General features: G+C 42.7%; 1 protein-coding gene across 5 annotated transcripts in view; it reads right to left on the bottom strand.

Annotated features, from left to right (window-relative positions):
* RARB (retinoic acid receptor beta) overlaps positions 1-22349 on the bottom strand; it is an 851244-nt gene that overhangs the window by 73447 nt on the left and 755448 nt on the right. For all 5 annotated transcript variants that reach the window (XM_070433307.1, XM_070433308.1, XM_070433309.1 and 2 more), the window contains one exon: positions 7751-7892. In XM_070433307.1, coding sequence (XP_070289408.1) covers positions 7751-7892 — 142 coding nt within the window. The remainder of the gene's footprint in view (positions 1-7750; positions 7893-22349) is intronic.

A 22349-nucleotide genomic window follows, 5' to 3' on the forward strand; every position in this document is an offset into this window, starting at 1 on the left:
GGAAAGGAGAAGGCGGGGGTGGGGGGAGGGGGGGTTAAAGCTGCCTCTGGTGAGCAGAAGGCAATGATCACAGTGAATCTTGGAAACGCAGTCACAGGCTGGGATGTAGCTAGGGAACAAATGAAGAAATAAACTAAAATTAGAAAGACATTAAGTGGCCTGATGATGATTTTTATGTAATTTCCCAAGTACACAGGGCAACCTACAATATGAATTTCCTCATTATTAAGCCAGTAAAATCCAGCCAGAGAACCAATGCGCACATCAATATAATTTGTGCACCCAACAAAAGTGATTTTAACTGAGGTTAAGTGCCTTTAATCCAAAAGGTTTGTTTTAATGTAAGTTTAACACTAACGGGGAAGTGAGAAGCACAGAACAACAGAAACCTCCCGTGGAAGTATCTCAGCGTCCGTACTGCGCGCATTCATTCCATCCAATCGACCCGTGGGGACGTTCCCGTCTAAAGTATAAATCGGAATTTAGAGACTTTATAAAAAGCGGTTTTTAAGCTCAATATGCCCCAAATGAGAAGGTGTCAATGAGTGCTTAGGGACCCTTAAATTCAGAGATTATTCAATTGCTCTATTCTACAAATACACTTATGGAACTGTCATAGCGAAAAATGCTGGGAAATAAACGCTACACAGCATTCTCACACAAAATCAAAGACAGGCTTTGCCCACCTCTCAAAGGCACACGTGACACACGTAAGTTCAGAGAGCATCTGAAGAGGTTCCTTTGTGAATGAATGGCCAGTGGTTTTTAGAAAGAAAAGAAATCAAATGGGGGTGGCAGCCATAATACCTTGCCTAGTATCTCTGTTACAGGCATGGGGTGGGGGGCACCCCATCTGAAGGGCAGAGGACTATGGGAACTGGTCACACGCTGGAAGCAGGCAGGGTCCACTACTTTCCCTTCATCACAGCACACAGGTCTTGAGTCTGGCCTAATTCTTATCTTCCATTTGTTCTGTTGGCCTCCTGACCCCAAAGTCTAGCCTATCCCTGGATCCTCTCCTTTTGTCAATGAGCAACTTGATAGCCAATGTTTAACAAAAGTGTGTGAGCCCCAAATTCCACCATTTGTCCATTGTCAACTGTCCATCTGTAAAAAGACACACACACACACACACAACCCCATTGATTTCAGAGAGGAAGGGAGAGGGAGAGAGACAGAAACATCAATGATGGCAGAGAATCATGGATCGGCTGCCTTCTGTGTGCCCCACACTGGGGATCGAGCCCACATCCCGGGCATGTGCCCTGACCGGGAATCGAACCATGACCTCCTGGTTCATAGGTCAACACTCAATCACTGAGCCACTCCAGCTGGGCACCTGTCCACCTTAACTGGGTTTTTGCCACGCACAGTTATACAAGAAGCCTGCTCCATGCAACCGTTTTCAATAGCAAACACACTGGAGGATCTAATGTCTTCCAGGGGAGGGAACTGGCAAGAGGAGGCAGATTGTAGAAACACTGTTGTCTAAACAGGATTAAAAGCATCGATTCTCACATCATGCCCCGGCTTTTAGTCAAACCTGATGTTCCTCTTCTCCTGGTAGAAAACACAAACCCAAAGAAGTTGAATTACTTGTTCTGGACCCGGATCAAAGAAGCAATGGCTGAGGGCTGAACAGACACACACCCAGAATTGTTCTGTGTCTGACAGCTTTTCAGAAAGAAAAGCCAGGGAGATGCTGAATTTGGTTGTCTTTTCAAACTGGCCACATTTCACCACCTGACCGATCTCACCCCACTGAGCCAAGCATCGTGCTAACTGGGACTACAGCATGGGGAGGACTTGAGGCTTGCCTTTTACAGGTTTATCATCAAGCCAGGGAGCCTCCCTGGTGTGTGAAGAATCACATTGTAATAAAGTTTGCAGGTGTGTTCATTGCACTACAGGGACATGGGGAAGAACGAATAACTCTGCTTAGAGTGTGGGGTCCAATGGAGGCTTCAAAGAGGAAGTGACATTTCAGCAGGCTCCTGGGGCTCAGCTGAAGGAGGAGGAGGTGAAAGCCAATGCCAGGCAAAAGCCTCTGCAAAAATATAAGCCTGGATCATGAGCCAGTCCCTGGGAGACAGCATTGAGCTTGACCTCACCCAAACCGCATGGGGCAAGAGGAGGGGAGCCACACTAAAAGTATGAGGCCTGTGAGTCAGCATGGTCCAGGGGGGGGGGCTGGGAACTGGGGTGCCTATTGGTAGGAGATGAGTGGATGAGAGTGGGAGCTGGAGATGAGGTCACAGAGCAGGCATAAGTGGCATACCTGGCCATTAGGTGCAAAAGTAGGCAAACTATAGCCTCCGGGCTAAACCCAGGCCTTCACCTGCTTTTTTAAATAAAGTTTTATTGGAATACAACCACACCACTTTGTTATATATTTCCTGTGTCTGCTTTTGTGCTACATCAGAGTTGAGTGACTGAGAGAGATCATAGCGCCCACAAAGCCAAACATATTTTCTGTGAGGCCCTTTTAAAAAACACTTGCTGATCCCTGGCATAAAGGTGCATTAGCATTTCTGTAGCTGACTCAAATGCCTCTGCTGGACTTAGGACACTCCTACTGCATTGTCTTTAAGTGGCATTGTCCTAAACCTTCCCCTTCCCCATCATGGGCAATGAGCTGTTTATCTGCATCATAAGCTTGTCCAGTCATCGCGTTCACAATCCCAAATTCTGTCCTTCATCTATTGTTTCTTTTTTATTTTTTGTCTTTATTTTAGGGCTGAGCCTCAGACTTGCCTGTGCTGACATCGGTGTAAGCCTCCCACCCCGCCAGCAGAAGCTCATCACTCATCGTTCAGTCATTCTGCTTCCTTTGCCTCCTTCCCAAGTTCTTCATAAATTTTTGTACCACTTTTAGAATGCTGCTAAAAATCGATTTTTTTTTCACTTGCTGTTACCGCTTTCAAATTCCATGCTCTGACAAATAGTTGTTCCTCTGGAAAAAAGGCTCCGCTAGCCTTATAAACCCCTTGGAAAATATAAGGTATACCAACCAGCATTCACAGAAGAATTCAAAAATATTCATGCTATTCTTGGCCACACGAAAGGATTTCTTTTACTAATAAAATCCCCCTATATATTTAAAACCAAATTTGACCTATAAAAGTTAAATTTACACATAATTCTCCAGAGGATATATCTCTAAGATAGAGCAAGGAGTGTGATTACTGTTCTATTAACCCCTTGAATAAAGTGGCGCTGCAAAGACAACTCAGAATTTTAAAAGTGGATTTTTATAGCATGCAGTGTATATTACTACCTTGGTCCAAATCCCCTTACTGTGTTACCTTGAGTAAGTTAATTAACCTCTCTGTGCCTCAGCCTCCTCATCTACCAAGAAAAGGAGGAAGAAGGAAGAGAAGGATTTTAACTAACCTATCTCATAGGTTGTTGTGAGGATCAAATGGGATAAAGTATTTAAAGAGGTTAAGCCAGTGCCTGGCACTCAGGAAACGTGTTAGCTATTACTATAATGTTAGCTATTACTATAATATGATTCTTAGGTTTCTTTCTTTCAGCATCTTCCCTTCCCTTCCCTTCCCTTCCCTTCCCTTCCCTTCCCTTCCCTTCCCTTCCCTTCCCTTCCCTTTTTCTCTCCCACTGCCACCAGCATAAAGAATAAGTATATACTGGGAACAGCACTGTGTGACCAGCCTGGTTTGCTTCCTGTCTCTCTGACTTCCCACTGAGGAACACTTCCTCCCCCACTCCTGGCCCATGTGGTTTGGGTGAGGTCAAACTCAATCCTGTCTCCCAGGGACTGGCACATGATCCAGGCCTAATCAATCACAATAGTCTGCCCTCCCCGCCAAGCAATGTGCTCCTGGAGGGGCACGTGACCTAAGTTAGGCCAATCACAACTGGTCCCTGGGCACAGGTGGAGTCTCTCTCTAGCTGCTGGGCAGACTATAGGCCTGGAGCTGTTGGTAGCTGCTATCTTTTTTGGCCCTGGGGAAAATCTTCCCGGAAATGAAACCAACATAGCAAAAACCAGCTGTGACAGATGAAGAGGAACCATGCCCTGAAAGGAACAAGAGCCCTTGGATCCAGCTGTGTTACTCTGAACTGCTCAGTTACGTGTGCGGATTTATTTTTTATTTTTTTTAGCTTATGCCAGTTTGAGCTGGGTTTTCTGTACTTGCATCCAAAGAGTTCTGACACATATTAACAAAGTGACCTGACCTGTGGCTAGAATTGAACGCAAATCTTTTTTTAAAAATATATTTTATTGATTTTTTATAGAGAGGAAGGGAGAAGGATAGAGAGTTAGAAACATCGATCAGCTGCCTCCTGCACGCCCCCTACTGGGGATGTGCCTGCAACCAAGGTACATGCCCTTGACCGGAATCGAACCTGGGACCCTTCAGTCCGCAGGCCGACGCTCTATCCACTGAACCAAACCGGTTAGGGCCAATGCAAATCTTGCTAATCTTGGTATTGCAAAGAAAGCTTGGCAAGGAGAGGTGGCAGGCGTGAACAGAAATCTTGGTCTGTCTTTAGCCAGTTGGGGATTGCCGTTTCATCTTTCTGGGTCCTAGTGTACTTGTATGTCAAATGAGAGAGGTGAGTGAAAATCAATCTCTGAGATCCCTTTTCAGTTCTAACATTCCACGAGTCTCTATTATTCTTGGGTTCCTTTCAGTTCCGTAGATTGTGGTATAAATGGTTACCGATTCTCATATTTTCCTGCTTCCTTCAGTTTCAACTTAACAAATATCCTATTAGAGCCTCCGTACCTATATTCCAAGTGTTTGTTTCTTTCCCTTCAATTTCCTTCTACAGAAAACATATTTATGTTTGTGTACTTGGGCATAATGACCCCATTTTCTTCCCATTTCTATATTTTTAAATCTAATTAAGGTGATACGTTCCTTGAGGGTTGAAACTAGAGTTTTCCTGTGGGTGTAAACATTATTTTTTTTTAATTGCTAACCAAGTTGCCAGCTTTTACAGAGCAGCAGGATATGGGTTTTAAGTAATGTAAGCAGGAAATGGGTCTCCAGCCCACACAAAATAAATGCAAAAGTACTGATTTTCCTTGAGCCCACGTCTGGCTTACTCATTTATAATTTCAGCCTGCACTGAAATTCTCCCACAGGCCTACAGTGCGACATCCGTGTCTACAGAATGCCAGACCCAAAACGGAGCATTAGGTGGTCATCCTGTGAGCCCCACTCGCACCTATAAATAATCTGGCTATTTCAGATAATAGCATACTCTCTCTTCAATGATAGGATGTGGGACCTGAGCTAAGTGAATATTAGTTTCATATCTTCATATTCACTGATTTTAAGTAATGCAATAGCTCTAAAGTTTGGAGGGAGCCAAAGGACCTGCCTGAATGTGGTCAACTAACCCATCATCTAGAGTTAGAACTGTCCAGAGGAAGAAGACTCTCCCAAACCGGATGATACATGCAGGAAGCTTTCCTGTCTGATGACCTAGTCCGTTCTTGTTCATCAGGACCCTAAGTATAAACAAGTCTCCAACCTCAATTGCCTTAATGGCTACTTCTTGGCAAATAGAGCAAAATGATCTGGAGGCAGAGGTTTCAGGGTTGGTTGGTTTAGCAATTCAGTGATGCCGTTCAGGGCGTGACTTCTGTCTATCTTTCTACTCTTCCATCCACAGTGCCTGCTTTGTCCCACAGTGCACTTCCCTAGCGGGTGGAGGACAGCTACCTGTGGCTACTTCTTTCCTTATTCATGTGCATTGGAAGGGATGGCCCTTCTTCTGCCCCAATAGTCTAAGCATGGGTCTTTTTGTTTTTGTAATTTTATTTTGATAAAATTTCAAATTTGCCGAAAAGTTGCAAGAAAAGTACAAAGAATTCCTGTATGTCCTTCTTCCAGATTCACAATTCTAAATATTTTGTCACATTTTCTTTCTCTCTCTTTCTCTCTTGCTACACACACACACACACACACACACACACTCCTTGAACCATGGAGAGTTATAACCACAGTCCAATGATCAAAGTCAGGAAACATAAAATTGATACAGTGCTATATTCTAATTTATAGTCCATATTCAAATTTCACTAATTGGCATAAAAATGTCCTTTAGAGCTTTTTACCTCTGATCCCTGATCCAATCTGGGTTATGCATTGCATTTAGTTGTCACGTCTCTTTTAGTTTGGGACAGTTCCTCAGTCTTACATGATCTTGGCACTTTTTAAGGGGTCTGGCTATTTTTTGTAATTGAGCTATTTGCTGTCTTATTATTGAGTTTTTGTATGTGCTACTTTCAAGTCCTTTATCAGATATTGGTACAGATTTTCTCCTAGTCTGTGGCTCTTCTTTTCATGAATTTCACAGTGGACTCTGGAGAGTGGACTTTTTAATTTTGATGAAATCGAGTTCATCATTTATTTCTTGTATGGATCATGAGCATGAATCTTGAATTCATTCTCATTGGATGGGACTAGGTTACATGGTCACACCATGAACCAGTGACTGGCTGGGTGGGACACAGAAAGTGTTAATAGGCTTGAGTCAACCGAGTTAGTCCCAACCCTGAAGTTTTCCCTGAAGTGTAGAAATGCAAGATGTAGGAAAGTGAATTAAATAAACCCTAAGTACAGTTAGGATGCTGGGCTGGATACCAAGGAACATCCCCAAGTAGTGGCTCCCAGCAGAGAGCCTGTCAGAGTCATGCTGCCTGGTTATGGGACTTTCCCTCCCCAGTCAGCCTCCTCCTCCACGGCTGCATTTCCATGTTCCAAATCCAAGAGCCTGTAATGTAAGTCTTCAAACCCCACTGTGGGATTGTGGCTAAGATTGTGGCCTGGCATTTTGTCTCACGTTCTTAGGGGGCAGTGGTCATGTCTCAGGCATCTCCAGAGTCCCCTCACGGCACCTAGCCCCGCGCCCCATTCACAGTTCTGCCTTCGCCAAATCCCCAAGTGATGGGATGAATAAAACAACAGCCATCCCATTAAGTGCTTCACCAGCACACACCCCAACATCTTCCTTAGGCCTGCCTCAACCAAGCCATTTGCCTGTCAATTTCTTATTCCCTACATTTGAAAGCACCAAAGGGAGAATGAAGATATTTTGTATTCTGCTTATATCAAAGCACACATCTATTACAAACCCCTGTTATCTGATGCTTATGGACCACTAATTTTTAATCTACTAAAATGTTCTCTTTTTTGCACTAATAAAGTATATAATTGTTTGGAAGAGGGGGTGGTTGGGAGGAAAAAAATTTAATTTTTTTCTAAATCAAGTTTGGAAAAATGCCAACGTGCCAAATGTCTCCCTTTCTTCCACAACGTAAGTTTTACGCTTTCTTCCCTCTAAAAAATTAGGGCAAATTATCACTACTGCCAATATGCATGCCTCTTGCCTCACTTTATTCTCACCAATACAAGCAAAACTGTATTCCGTTGTCAAGATGGGACAATGAAGTCTCCGAGTGGCTATGTGGTACATCCAAGATACTCGTGGCTCTGAAACACACATGAGTAACTGCTCTGGAATACAAATCTGCCATCCACGACACCCAACTCCTATCTTTTCACCAACTGCCACTCAAGTTTTATCTGAAAAATCCCCACAGTTATTCCATTTTCCTGCCATCTCTGTTTACACCTGCCCTTGGCAATATATCATTAGTGTCACATCTGAATTCCACATGCTGACGTCCCCCACGACTGGATTTTGGAAGTGGGGTAGCTCATATTTATAGATAAGGCAAACAGGGAAAAAATTTTGAGACTCCACTTACATTCTTTGGACATTCCCACTTCAAAGCACTTCTGGAGTCGACAGTACTGGCATCGATTCCTGGTGACTTTATTAATAACACAGTTCTTATCTCGGTGACAAGTGTAAATCATGTTCTTCTGAATACTTCTGCGGAAAAACCCCTGCAAGCAAGCAAGCGAGAGAAAACTGAGTAAAACTACGGAGCTTCGAGAGAAATCAAAGCCAACCTTATCAATGCATTGATGGCTCGTTCTGAGTAATGAAGTGATGGCAGCAGAAACATTAACTTAGTTAAGCCTTAAAGTCCTTGTGAAATAGTAATAATCTGTTCTCTCTCTCTCTTTTTTTTTTTGCAAACCAGAGAGCTCCTTTTAATCAAAACTAGAGCTGACTGTTATTATCTTGCTAAAGGAAATTAATACCAAGCTGATTCACTTGGAAAACATAATGCAGAGTTGGGTTCTCTCCAAATAGGCTAACTTCATAAGTGGTTCCCTTGTCGGCCAATGATTTCAGATGAGTCCACTATCAAGAAACCCAATGTCAGAGCCACCACATTTACCAAATAAATTATTTGATTAATGACAGAATTAGGTCTTTTCAAAGAACTGTTCTCTGAGTTCTTTTACACATGTAAGTCCTCTTAGAATACAGTGGGGCCTTGACTTACGAGTGTCCCGACTAACGAGTTTTTCAAGATATGAGCCATCTCTCGGCCGATTTTTTGCTTTGAGTTGCGAGCTAAAATTCGGGTTACGAGCCAGCTTCAGATACCCCACCACTAGTTGGCGCAGCGAACGTCACAGTGAATGCCACAACATCAGCCCAGCATCACATGTCTCACTCATTCACTTCTTGATTTGACATACGAGTAATTTGAGTTACGAGCTCCATCACGGAACGAATTAAACTCGTAAGTCAAGGCCCCACTGTATTTAAAATATGATTTAATTTACAAAATGTTTAAGGGAAAAAAACTTATCCAGAAAAAGAAAAAACAGGAAAAGGACTGCCCATTTAATGGCCTATTTGAGCTGTCCTTCCCAATAGAACAGCTACTAATCACATGTGACTAATGACAACAAATTAGTGAAAATGAAATAAAATTAGAATTTCCATTCCTCCTTTTCACTGGCTACATTTCAAAGGCTCAATAGCCACATATGGCCAGTGGCTACCACACTGCACAGCACATAGACACAGCATTTTCTTAGCTGCAGAAAGTCCTGTGGGGTAGCGCTTACTATAGCACTGACTGACACGCTTACCTAAGAGTCATCTAACGCTCTTGAGAAACGTAACTTTGTTTGACTTACTATTTACTATTGATTGGACCCAGACTGTGTAAAGATTGTAGAAGACTGGGAAATTACAAACACTATTTGTTTAGGATAGGTACAAAGGATTTCTGCTTGGTTGAAATATAACCCCTCAAATTACTCTTTTATTGCCTTGTAGGACATTAATGAGTTTTGTATCTAACTTTGCTATCTTAATCGAGCATTATTTTTTTCCTTTTACCCCATTCACCCATAAATCTATCCATCCACCCATCCATCCATCCATCTGTCCGTCCGTCCACCCATTTGTCCTACCTATCCACCTACCCAGATATTTTTCTCATAACCTCCTTTAAACCAGCTAAGTCACCCTCTTGGTTCCCTCATTAATGAGTTAAATAAGTCTTCAATGTGTGCTTACTAAATATTTGGACTAATTACTGTTTTTTAACTCTTGGGAAAATTATATTTTGACAACAGAAGCAATTTATCCTGATTTTTGTGAAATGCTGATGGAATAAAGCAGGCTGTTGGCTCCATGAGCACAGGGGCCTGGCCTTCTGTGTCCTCTCCGTTTTATCACACAGCTTTGCCGACAACAGATAATCTGGTGATGCTTGTTAAACACACAGATGAACGAACAGGGAGTGAAGGGTACACCTGCTGCCTTCTCTCTCTTCTATTGCCCAACAAAACCTTCTGTGTCGCTGTGAGCATTAAAAGCCAGGAGTTTTACACTCTCAATTGTGATGTGACTTTTACCTACATCAGAAACAATTCTCTTGAATGTAAGAAACATGCCGTCTAAATATGTTGAACAGCAAATAAGACCCACCATCTGAGTTCAACTTTGCCTGTAGTACATCAACACTCCAGGAGCCGGAACTAAAAACATTCAAAGTTAAAGCACATTAGCGAAGAACGCGTATGTAACACATTGTTTAGGATATTTACATGGGCACCCTAGGATTTTAATGTCTAAATAAACATATTTTTACTGGCAAGCTTCAACTCTAAATGGCTGGAAATCTTATTTAAAGTTGCTGCTCCTGTCATCCCAGACACATACATTTTCCAAGAAAACACAGTTATTTTTATACTCCTGGAGCTACAAATATGCTCAGAATCTAAAATAACAGGTTGCAAAGACTTTGAAACCCTCACAGAATCTGTGCAGAGTGGTCATCTCCAAACATACCTTTTCCTGCAAAAAATATCTACAGGACACTTTTGGCTGCCAGATGCACACACTCACTTTACAAAAACTTCACTGCCCTCCTGCCAAAAAACCACTGACACAAGAGAAGACCCAGTCTTTTCCGTATGTGTGAAGCAAGTGAGCTGTGGACAAAGCTGACTGCCATTTATTAAAAAGTGAATGTTCTGCTAAGCCAGTGTTGCTCAGTGGTTGAGTATCGACCTATGAACCAGAAGGTCATGGGTTCAATTCCTGGTCAGGACACACGCCCAGGTAGTGGGCTCGATCCCAAGTATGGGGCATGTAGGAGGCAGCAGATCATGATTCTCTCTCATCATTGATGTTTCTATCTCTCTCTCCCTCTATGACATCAACAAAAATATATTTTTTAAAAAACACACAAAAAGGCTAAATGTTCAGTTCAGCACATTCTTAGGGAGTGACCATGGAGGAGAGAGAAACAACCTCATGAGGCTCAGATGAAAGGATGACAGACGAAGATAGAATGAAAGAACTTTATATGTCACTAATTATCCAGTCAGTGTGGTCCAGGAACAATGACGGCAGAAACTAAATAGGACTTCTTAGTTTTCCAAATCAGATTTTTGGCTGGATTTCAGGAGAAGATCTAAGTTTCAGTAAATCATTTCCACCAAGTTAGAATACTTGCTGATGAAACTATATGCTGTGAGGTATTTTTATACATGGTTCGGGTAAACAGAAATGCCCTCGGAGGCCAAAAAGTGGTTTCCAGCATATAAGTTTTCCTTCTCCCTCATAGATATATGAACTGTTACACAAAACTGGCTTCTTCTCTGACCTCTTCTTTGAAGACCTAATGTGCATATGTGTGTGCACACATGCGTGTGCATGGTGGTGGGGGTGAAGGCATAGCTCCATGCCACCTAAGTTTAATTTAATATTTTTTCAGGTTGACTCTATATATTTAACATTATATAAAATAGAAACGTTCAAACTCTAGCTTAATTGCAAAACCAGTCCCCAACTGTCAATATTAGAAGGCACTCATAAATAAAAAGGAAGTCAGGCCAAACAATAATCAGATGTTATTTCACTCTCACTGGACACTGGATCTGCTAAGCGCTTGGAGCCCTGGCTGCCTCACTCCGTGCTGAGAAGGGAGCTGAGCAAGTGTTAGAGGCAGATCAGCACCGACCTGACACTTCCTCTTGGAAGAATTCAGAGAAAATAAACAAGTGTCTCATTATGTAATTCCACGTGATTTAAAGCCATGAATCCCTCCCACTTAAAACTGGGAGCCTCCTACTTTGGGGAACAAAACTGTAACCCCAAACTTGTCCTATGTAAAAATGGGCTTTAGAAATCCTGCGTGCAAGTGTGATAGTTTTTGAAGCCAGTAGTTGGGTAGGGACACATCTGGAGGAGAAAGGACTGAAAAGCTAAGCATATGAGGAGGAAGGATTTGATGCCTATTCGAGGAGCAGCCCAAGGGGACAGAGAAGGAGGAGGCAGAAGAGGAAGTGCCCTGGAGGGGAAGTCAAGGTGGTGGGTTGCAGCCCCTTGGCTACCACTGCACAGCTTTGGGCAGTCACAGAACCTAAAGGGGCTAAGCTCTCGTCTCCTAAGTGAGAGGCTGGGTGGCTTATTTCTAAGATCCTTTCCAGCAATAAATTTCTGGGATTCTAATGTGTCATCACACCAGAGAGTGAGGAGTTGGGATGGCTTCAGAGTTGAGAATGAGGGAGTTTCTGTGGCCAAAAAAAACGGCCGAGGAGGAGGTGGTGTTGGAAGACTAAGGAAGAAGAGGCCCTCCACCTGTGTGGGCAAAATGGCAATTTCTTGGGACTAACCTTGGGCTTAAGAGACACCCATCTGAGGGCTTTCCTATGACTTTCACCTTTCTCTGGGAACTGCATCTTCACAACACCCCCCGTGAGGGACTCAGGCAGATACACCTTGCTGGACTGAAGCTGGAACTCTTCAACCACTGGCCCATAAGCTCATGGCTGTAAGTTTTCAGTTCTGGTTTTCTGACACCAAGTCTAAGGTTGCTGACACCACAATTTCACTCTTTCACTTTCCTAGAACATCTTTTTCCGAGTAAATCCAGAAAAGTTCTAGCAGGTCTTCAAGATGTATGTCACTTCTGTTGGTTAATCACAACTCTTGTTAGTTAATCATGTCTTTCTACAGCGCATAAACAATCCTAAATCAGAAGGAAAGATAGTCTCTTTTAAAATTAAATATTCTCCGATACCCCCAAATCTAAAATTCACAATTTTTTTTAATTAAATCTTTATTGTTCTGATTACATTTGTTCCTCTTTTTTTCCCATAACTCCCCTTCTCCCAGTTCCCGCCCCACCCTCCGCCGTCACTCCCCACCCACTGTCCTCATCCATAGGTGCACAATTTTTGTCCATTCTCTTCCCGCATCTCCCATTCCCCTTCCCCCCCCCCCCCAAGAATAGTCAGTCCATTCCCCTTCTATGTCCCTGATTCATTGTAATTACCAGTTCATTCTGTACATCAGATTATTGATTCTTAGATTCACTTGTTGATAGATGCATGTTTGTTGTTCACACTTTGTATCTTTACCTTTTTCTTCTTCCTCTTCTTAAAGGAAACCTTTCAGCATTTCGTATAGTACTGGTTTAGTGGTGATGAAGTCCTTTAGCTTTTCCTTATCTGTGAAGCTCTTTATCTGACCTTCAATTCTGAATGATAGCTTTGCTGGATAAAGTAATCTTGGTTGTAGGTTCTTGGTATTCAGTACTTTGAATATTTCTTGCCATTCCCTTCTGGCCTGCAAAGTTTCTGTTGAGAAAACAGCTGACAGTCGTATGGGTATTCCCTTGTAGGTAATTGAGTCTCTTTCTCTTGCTGCTTTTAAGATTCTCTCTTTGTCTTTTGCTCTTGGCATTTTAATGATGATGTGTCTTGGTGTGGTCCTCTTTGGATTCCTTTTGTTTGGGGTTCTCTTCGCTTCTTGGACCTGTAAGTCCATTTTTTTCACCAGGTGGGGGAAGTTTTCTGCCATTACTTCTTGAAATAGGTTTTCAATATCTTGCTGTCTCTCATCTTCTGGTACCCCTATTATTCTGATATTAGTGCGCTTGAAGCTGTCCCAGAGGCTCCTTACACTATCTTCACACTTTCGGATTCTTTTTTCATTTTGCTTTTCCAGTTGGGTGTTTTTTTGTCGAATCTTTGGTTTGATTCTTGTGCTCCTCTGGTCTGCTATTGGGTATAATATTCTTTATTTCAGTCCGTGTATGCTTACTTTCTAATTTCTTTATCGTAGCATCGAGGGTCTCATTAGTTTTTGTGAGGCTCTGCACAAGTTTATAGCAAGCCCTCAAAATTGCGATTCTTAGCTCCATATCCTCCATTTCTGTCATGTTTTTTTGTCTCCGCATCTTTTATGCTTTCTTGGTGCACCCCCTTGTGGTCTTTGTGCGCAGTCTTGTTCTAGCCAAGCCTTAATTGTTGTAGTTAACACTAGAGGGATTTGACCACCAGGCCGACTGGCTGTAGGAATCAGCTGTGTAGAAAACGTCTGCCTTCTGGGGAGGCGCTAATCCAGCCTTTGCCTGAGGCGATCGGCAAATGGCTGTGCGCAGGGTTTGGGCAGGGCGGGCTCAACAGGGCGGGCTCAACAGGGCGGGCGGAGGGAGCAGTTACGCCTGCTCTCAGTCCCATTCCCAGAGGCTCTGCTTCTCAGAACCCCGGCAGCCGCTGCAAACCTCGGAGAGAAAGCTGCCCTCAGGTTCCAATTGATGCAGGATCCCGCTTCTCCCGTTTGAGTCTGGGTCCCTAGAGACTCGCCCGGATCTGGAGCCCAGAGTCTGAGACTCACTCCTGACCGAAAACGACAACCGCGCCCTCAGCCACCAGCCCGCTTTCGCGCGCACCTCGGTACCTTTGTATTTTCCACACTGCGCCTCCTCTGAGCCTCGGTTTGCTGTTCTCTTTCCTTCTAGTTGTAGAGTCTCTCTTCAGCCAGCCTTCCTGTGGTTCTGGGTGATGTCCGTTCCGTCTTTTAGTTGTATTTTTGAAATGGTTGTTTGCGGCAGCGGTCTCCGGTGTTTACCTATGCCGCCATCTTGGTCTCTTCAAAATTCACAATTTTCTTGATGAAGTCGCCTCAAATCCCAAATCTATGGAGACCACGAAGAAACTAAAAGTGACTTATGTCACTTCCTTTTATTCTGATATATTAAGTCAGGTCACTGTCCCTCTGTTAATACTATCAAATAATTGCTATAATGCTTATAATTTTTTCCCCCATTCAAGGAGCCTGTTTCACTTTCTAGTTTTCAGGTATTATTTTTAAAATATATTTTATTGATTTTTTACAGAGAGGAAGGGAGAGGGATAGATAGAAACATTGATCAGAGAGAAACATCAATCAGCTGCCTCCTGCACGCCCCCTACTGGGGATGTGCCCACAACCAAGGTACATGCCCTTGACAGGAATTGAACCTGGGACCTTTCATTCCGCAGGCCGACGCTCTATCCTCTGAGCCAAACTGGTTAGGGCAAGTTTTCAGGTATTATTACACATCACATTCTCCATCCTCTCCCACAGAGGGTAATTTTTATCAGTTTAGATACTGGCCTGGTGATTAAGAATTAGGCTTTAGTTTGGGCATATGTGTACTTAAACTCTGATTCTGTCACTTACTACCTGTGTGATGTTGAGTGAGTTACACTAAAGCCTCAGTTTTTCTCATCTGTAAAATGAAGATAATAAAAATGCCTACCTCATGGGATTACAGGATGTACCCAATTAGGGAACACGTGAGGTGTTAGCATAATGCCCAACACTTAGCAAGTGCCCATGAACGGTATCTAGGGTTCTTGATAAAACCTCTTCTTTCAAAGCTTCCTTCTGAATAATTTTCAATAGACTTTATGTTTTTAAAATAAAGATTCCCAAATAGGATGGAACACTTTTCTGACTCTGAACAATATAGAATCTTCTGAGTAGACAGCTTTATGATTCCAAAAGCCATCTCGATCTCTATTTACTCATTCATGTACTGATTCATTCTTTCAATGCCAACTACCTGGAGTGGAGGCGGTGGACTCTCTTAGGCCTATTAAGATGTACAGTTGACTCTTTGAACTGCATGAGTCCACGTATACACAGGTTTTTTTTAAAATCATGTATAGTACTATATACATATGTTCTCTCCCTTACAATATTCTTAATTTTTTCTTTTCTCTAGCTTATTATAGATAACATGAAAACATATGTGCTAATGGATTGTTTATGTTAACAGTAGCCTATTAGAAGTAAAGTTTTGGAGGAGTCAAAAGTTATACCCAACAGTTTATAATAGATAAGGCAAAGAAGCATTGAACAGACTGTCAAACTACAGCAGGAAGGCAGGGGAGGGCTGCGGGGGGTGGGGGTGGGGGATAAGAGATCAACCGAAGGACTTGTATGCATGCATATAAGCACAACCAATAGACACAAGACACTAGGGGGGCGGGGGGGGGGGGGGAGAGCAAGTGCCGGTGGGTAGGGGAAGCTGGGAGGAGGTCAATGGGGGCGGGGGGAAGGAGACATATGTACTACCATTTGTAATACTGTAAACAACAAAATAAAAAAAATATAAACATAAAGTTATACCCCAATTTTCCACAGCATGGGTGGATTGGTGCCCCAACCCCCATTTGTTCAAGGATCAACTGTATAAAGCACAGTTTTGCCCCCTCTCAACCTACCAGGAGTGGTAAGTCAAGTGAACACAATGTAGCCAATGCCACCGAGCAGTGTGAGAAGAACTTTACTAGAAACAGACAGTGAAAAAGTGCCTAGGATAGTGCCTGATGCATAGTAGTCACACACAAAAATATTTACTGCGTAAAGGCCATAGGAATCCAAAGGACTTAGTGGGGAATTGGCACTTGATCCCAGCTCTAAAGAAGGGGTAGGACTTGAATGGCAGGCTTTTACCTTTATGGATGAGCAGAGGTCAGGGGTGAGAAAGCACAGGAAAGGCCAGGGGTCCAGGTTGGCAGAGATGTGAATGATGGGGATGGAGAGATAGAGAGACAGAGAGGGAGGGATGAAGGGAGAGAGGGAGCGGGGGGAGAGACAGACACAGAGCATAAGACACAGTTAAAAGGCTGGATTGATATTCGGACTGGGTAAGATCATGAAGACCACACTAGACATTTACTGGGGAGGCGTTTACACTTCCATGCAGGAGAAAGCCAGGGTCAGAATTGTATTCCGCCGGGCTGTGAATCCCCGATTTCATCATGCTATTATTTTACATATAAGAAAGTAGATAGCGAGCTCTGGGTATCAATACAAACACCTGAAACCCTGAGCCTGTCCTCAGATCTGGGCGTCACTGTAGCCCAAGAATCCTGGATTTCTGAAGTCACATCGCAACCTGCTGACTCACACTGAATGATCAAGCTGCCTGTGAGCATTCCCACTGTGGCGTTTTGAATGGAAGTTGCTTTTTAGTGTCAGAAGCATTGACATCAGGTTTTACGTGTGCAGGATGCGTCACGATCGTCTGAAAAAGTAAAAACCATTTTCTTTTTTTCTTTTACAAAAAGGCAACTTGGCACTATATTAGTCATAAGAAAGCATTGGATCAGGAGAAATTCACCCAAAACAAATAGTGTGGGAAGCACATCTGTTTGCCTTGGGCTTTTGCAGAGTTAATTTCTATTCCATGCAAAGTTCAAAAGGGTAATTTCTTCTTCCAGAGCGAAAGAAGAGAAAGAAAGCAGGGAAATCATTGCTTTGCCTTGGTCATTCAAAGAAAAAGATATCAATCCCATCTCCATCAAAAAGTAACCAGGTGGCCACCCCAAGTAGCCCTCACCCCAGCCACAGGGCTGGAGCGCAGTGAGGTGCGACCCCAGCCTGCAACGGGGCTGCGATTCCCATTTCCAACCAGAAGCAAAGATGCTGCCAGGAGGAGGTGAGTATGGAATAATCCCATCACGGCTACTTTGGGAAACATGGTTTTCAGACCAGGAAACACGTTGCCTTAAACAAACAAAAAACACCCTCCGGAGCGAGTGGAAGTCTATGCGTGACAATGTCTAAAAAGTTATTAATAGCAAGATTTGGGAGGGAGAAAGAGAAAAGTAAAGACCTTTTCACCCCATTGAAAGACAATGGTTGAGAGGGAGGGAGAAAGTAGAAAAACAGCCTACTATTCCAATGACAAACCTAGAGTTTCCTCCTAAGCTGGGAGGGTTGGCATGAATGTACCGCAAAGGATGCTGAGCAAGTCCAGTTAAGGAGGGAGCCACGCTCTGAGCTACAAAAAGGAAAACATGGTAAGATTCATACTCCAAACAAGAAAGTTGAGTTCTCCCATGGGATAGAGGCTTAGAGTTCTTTTTTTTTTTTTTAAACAAAAAATAAACATCAAAACCCCCACCAGGACAAGGTCCCACTGTTATGAATTTAATAAAGATGAATGAGTGACAATAGTAAAGATTGAGTGCTCTGCTGTTTAACAGCTGTGGCTTCTATAAGGCCCATTATTCTACAGCGCCTCTTGCCTGCTAACCTGGAAAATGTCTTTTCCGTCCTTTCACTTTGAACCTGGCCATGTGTTTTATGCCCAGCTATGTCCTTTCAACTTCCTGGGACCAGAAGTTTCCTTAGCATGCTCACTCTTGCCTAGGTTAGCAAAGCAAGCCTTTATTTGGGGAGATGCCTAGACAGATGGCTCTAAAGAAGGCAATGACGACGGATGTAGCAAAAACATCTCTCCGTGGGAACGAATCTTTCCGGAAGCGTGTGATCACGGCATTTTCCTGGACTTTGGCAGGTGAACCCCTGAGAGCTCAACCTCTGCTAGACCCACAGGCCAACAGGCCAACGCTCTCAGTCCTTTTAATCCCCAATTAATTAAAACTCCCTGGGAATAGCAATGAAAAGGCAGCCTGTGGGCTTAACTGAGAACCTGAACTCACAACATGAGAGATCAAGGTCTAAACTTCCAGAGGTTAGATGTCCCAGGAAGGGCAGTGAGCCAACACATTGGGGTAATAATACTCTTTACTCTAGAGCAGCGGTTCTCAATCTGTGGGTCGCGACCGATTTGGCGGTCGAACAACCCTTTTCACAGGGGTCGCCTAAGACCATCCTGCATATCAGATATTTACATTATGATTCATAACAGTAGCAACATTACAGTTATGAAGTAGCAACGAAAATAATTTTATGGTTGGGTCACATCATGAGAAACTGTATTTAAAGGGCCAGAAGGTTGAGAACCAGAGGAACATGATCCAGGGAGGAAATGCAACTAGGTAATATAAACTGAAAACAGTAAAACCAATTCATCAGTTCGATAAAATATCTTTGAATTTAGGTTAAAAATGTCTTTTTTTAATATTTCCAAAACATGACATAGTTTAAAATAATAATGTAGTAAAGTGACCGGTCATCATATAGTTCTGATTATCATAACCCCTAATTGGGAGGCAGCTAACCCATCAGGTTATTTATGGCCAGTAATCTCAAAACACAATTTTGGGATAGAGAGTTTCCTAAGGCAAGAAAACACTATCAGTAAACGTGATTACTAAGAAGGACCTTATGCATGATTTATTGCTCTGCTATGACTGTCTTGAAATTTCAAAACTTTGGAGCAAGAGACAAGCATTTTCATTTTGCACTGGTTCTTGCAAATGAAGAAGCCAGTCCTGGCTCTAGAATACCATCTGTAGCGAAAGTTTCCACCCTTGTTCCTTCGTGAGGATGTGAAGTCTTGGATAGTCTCGGGTTGACCTTCTCGCTAGTGTTAACCATAATCACCCTGTCCCCTGGGGACCCCCTGGAAGCTTCTGAGCAATTCCATGAACCCAGCAAGAGCAAGAAATTAAAAAAAAAAACAACACTGACGGTATTTATGGTCTTCTACTGGACTTTATTTCCCACATGCATAAGGAACTTTGGAGGGGACTGGAAGGAACAGGGAGAATACAAAGAACTTTTTCAGAATTGGACAAAATTTTCTCCCTAATAGCATCTGTATATTTAGGTGCAATTTCGGGAGGGGGCCCAGAAGCTCATTCATCGACCTCTTAGCTGCCTCTGACATCCACTTGGGAGCCATTTAAATAAAGAGTGAATTAGAAATAAGGTGAAGAATAGGAGATTGAGAAGTTAACCTGTTATCCAAAGAATTTCTGTGCAGCAGGTTAAATATTATAAATACAATTTCTTGGGGACTACTTCCCTTTTTCTCAAGAATTAGAGTTGAGATATAGCAGAAAAGAAAAACTGAAGACAAGAAAAAACGAAAATGGATGATTTCACTGGGCTGCAACATAGCTTTCTTTAATTCTGGTCTTGAGAATTTACTTTAAACCAACTAAAGACATTTGTTTTCTAGATTACTTAGGTCAGTTATTTTGTGCCCTTCCATGGTGAAACCCATAGTTACCGATTTATTATCAGGATTACTCTAAATATAACAGGGCAAGAAGCCAATGCATTTGAAGTTTTTTAATTCTCAATTATTTTACTGAGAAAATGCACCAAAATAGCTCTTAAGCTACAGCCCAGAAGTTCGCAGACCCCAGCTGCTTTGCACATTAATTACTAAATCTCATCTGGACCCAAATGAAAGATCCTCATCTGTACTGAAGAGGGGAAATAAAAGGTAAGCAGAAGGAAACAGAGCCAAAACGTGCTCCAATATATTTAAACTCTGCAGAAGAGCATGACTTTTAAAATCTCTTTTAGAAGTTTGGTATGCAACATTTCGCCATCAACAAAGCCAGGACTTAGCTCTGTCATAACTGCGGGTTGATGACCATGTGCATCACCACGGCAACTGCATTTCATATCACTCAAAGGCCTTTCACAGACACCAATAATTACAGTGCATTTGCATTGTTTTATGATGGTAAAAAGGACCTAAATTAGAAAAGAAAGGTAAGCGTGTCCGTAATTTCTTGTACTTTTCCCAAGTTAATGTAATTTTCAGTGCCATTCTGGGGTTTTCTCACTCGAGTTTTTCTCACTCATGTTAAATGTGGTTACATCCTGAAGCTGAAGCGAAAAGGAAGAAATCAGAGAGGAAGAATGAGTAGAAGAAGGGAAGCCAGTCAGACATTTCCATTGAAGTCTTCAAGAGCCAGATAACTAAAATCACAGGCAATTACTGGATGTAACCTTCTGCTTCTCTGCTCTGACAGCACAAAAATCCCACTAGCAGTTTATGGAGAAAATACTCCATAAACTTCCAAAATGGATTCTGTCCTTTATCAAAAATTCATGGCGACTCCAGGCTAAGACTGGATCCAGTGTGTGCTCCCAAATCCACAGAATGATGTAGAGCCCGCCAGCCCCTCAAAGTTGCACATGCCCTTTCCCCAGTCATACTTATCCAGGCCCCCAAACCTAGAGTGTTCTCTCTCTCCTCTGTGCCTTTACACACGCTGTTCCCTATAACTCAGAAACCCTTTTCCTGCCTTATCCTTTGGTTCACACCTACTCATGCTCCAAGATATAGGCCCCAAGTGCGGTGAGGCACCTGTGAATTCCGACCTGCCATCCTTGTATATCCGTTGGAACATTCACTCGACAACATTGCAATGATTGATTTTGGTGTCTCATTTTTTTCTCAAAACACGAGGAGTCCTTTGCAGGCAGGGGTGTATCTTAATCATCTTTGTGATGGAACATGAGCAACCTTTAAAATTAAAAAAGAACACATCACAAGTTTTCTTTGCCTTTTAAATATCACATGGAGATTCTGTGTAGAAGCAAAGGGAGGTCATTATAGAAACCTAAATTCAGTAAATATTACCACCAGCAAAATTCCTTAACTTTAAGGAAAAGGAAAAAGGAAGTTATATTTTCAAAAGTGAAATTCCAGTATCATAAATTCAGACAGAAACACTAACTTCATGATTTATCCCAACCTCCCTTCTTTCTGATTCCAAATTAACAAGAAATGGGCTCACATTTCACCCACCGCTCCTCTTTCTTGATTTTCAGAATTCAAGTTGCCATATTATGTCAGCACAGTGCCAAGACTGGAAGTTAAATAGGTCCCCAAAGCAAAAGGTAAAGCTCTTTTAAACAACATGAACTTGCTTGCAATTAGCATGTTACAGCTTCCACCTAAGAACCATGTGTATAAAAACATACTCCAGCAGCTACTGCTGTTCTGAGGAACTGAACTTTTCTACTTTCTGTACCTATTTTATAAGAGAAAATCTGGCAGGATACACACCGTCAATTTCTTAAGTGTTACTTCTCTGCTTTTCCATTTCATACCTGACTCTCAGAATGGCAGCCTCTTGATCCCACTGGAGAGAAGTGGGGGGAAATGGTCCCCACAATAAAAGAGGTACCTGCCAATTAGTTAGACTGTACTTCAGTTTTCAATTAAAGGCAGTCTAATGGATGGAGGGGGACCTATTTTATTTTCCCTGACAGAGCCCTTATTTTTAAACTCAGCTTCATTTTCCAAAATTGCAGGCTTTAGACAGAAGAAACATCTATCTTGAGTGAAAAGCTGTACGTTCTTCTTGTATTTCCTGTATCAAAATTACATTTTTCTCCTTGGTGGCTACTTCCCGAAGCTTTCTGCTGCCAGGTGGGGCTTGTTAACGGAGGTCCGTGCCTGGTGCAATCCTCTGCGGCAGAAGATGGGGTATCCGATCCGGTCCCCCTCCCCGGGCCAGGAAGCCTCATCTGGGCGCCTTGAAGATGCTTTATTCTATTTTTGCTCTTTTCAAATAGTCATTCCATGAAACTTCATTGACCCCTTTAATTTGCTGCAGAAGGGCAAGAGGATAACTTCGGTGGGTGTGTTTATTTTGAACTCATCTCAAAGCGCTCCAGTCTCTCTTAGGCATCTGCATGGGACTGGGGAATCATTTCCCTGAGATCAAACAGGACTGGAAATTTCCTTGGATGTGGTTGGCCTTCTTCCTTGGAACACACACGTTTTCAGGATTGCTGTTCTTCCCCAGAGTTTTCTCCAATGAATAATTAAAAGATGTTCACAGGCAGGTGTAGGGATGAGAGTTGGGGCCCCACAAATCCTCATCGAGCTACATTTAACCATCAAAGGACTGACCAGCGTTGCGTGAACAGCTTAGCAGTTTTGTTTCTGTGGGACAGCCCTGTGCCTGGACTTTGGA

This window comes from Myotis yumanensis, unplaced genomic scaffold (genome assembly GCF_028538775.1).
Source record: "Myotis yumanensis isolate MYYU_CA2020_CCGP unplaced genomic scaffold, mMyoYum1.0.hap1 SCAF_14, whole genome shotgun sequence".
NCBI lineage: Eukaryota > Metazoa > Chordata > Mammalia > Chiroptera > Vespertilionidae > Myotis > Myotis yumanensis.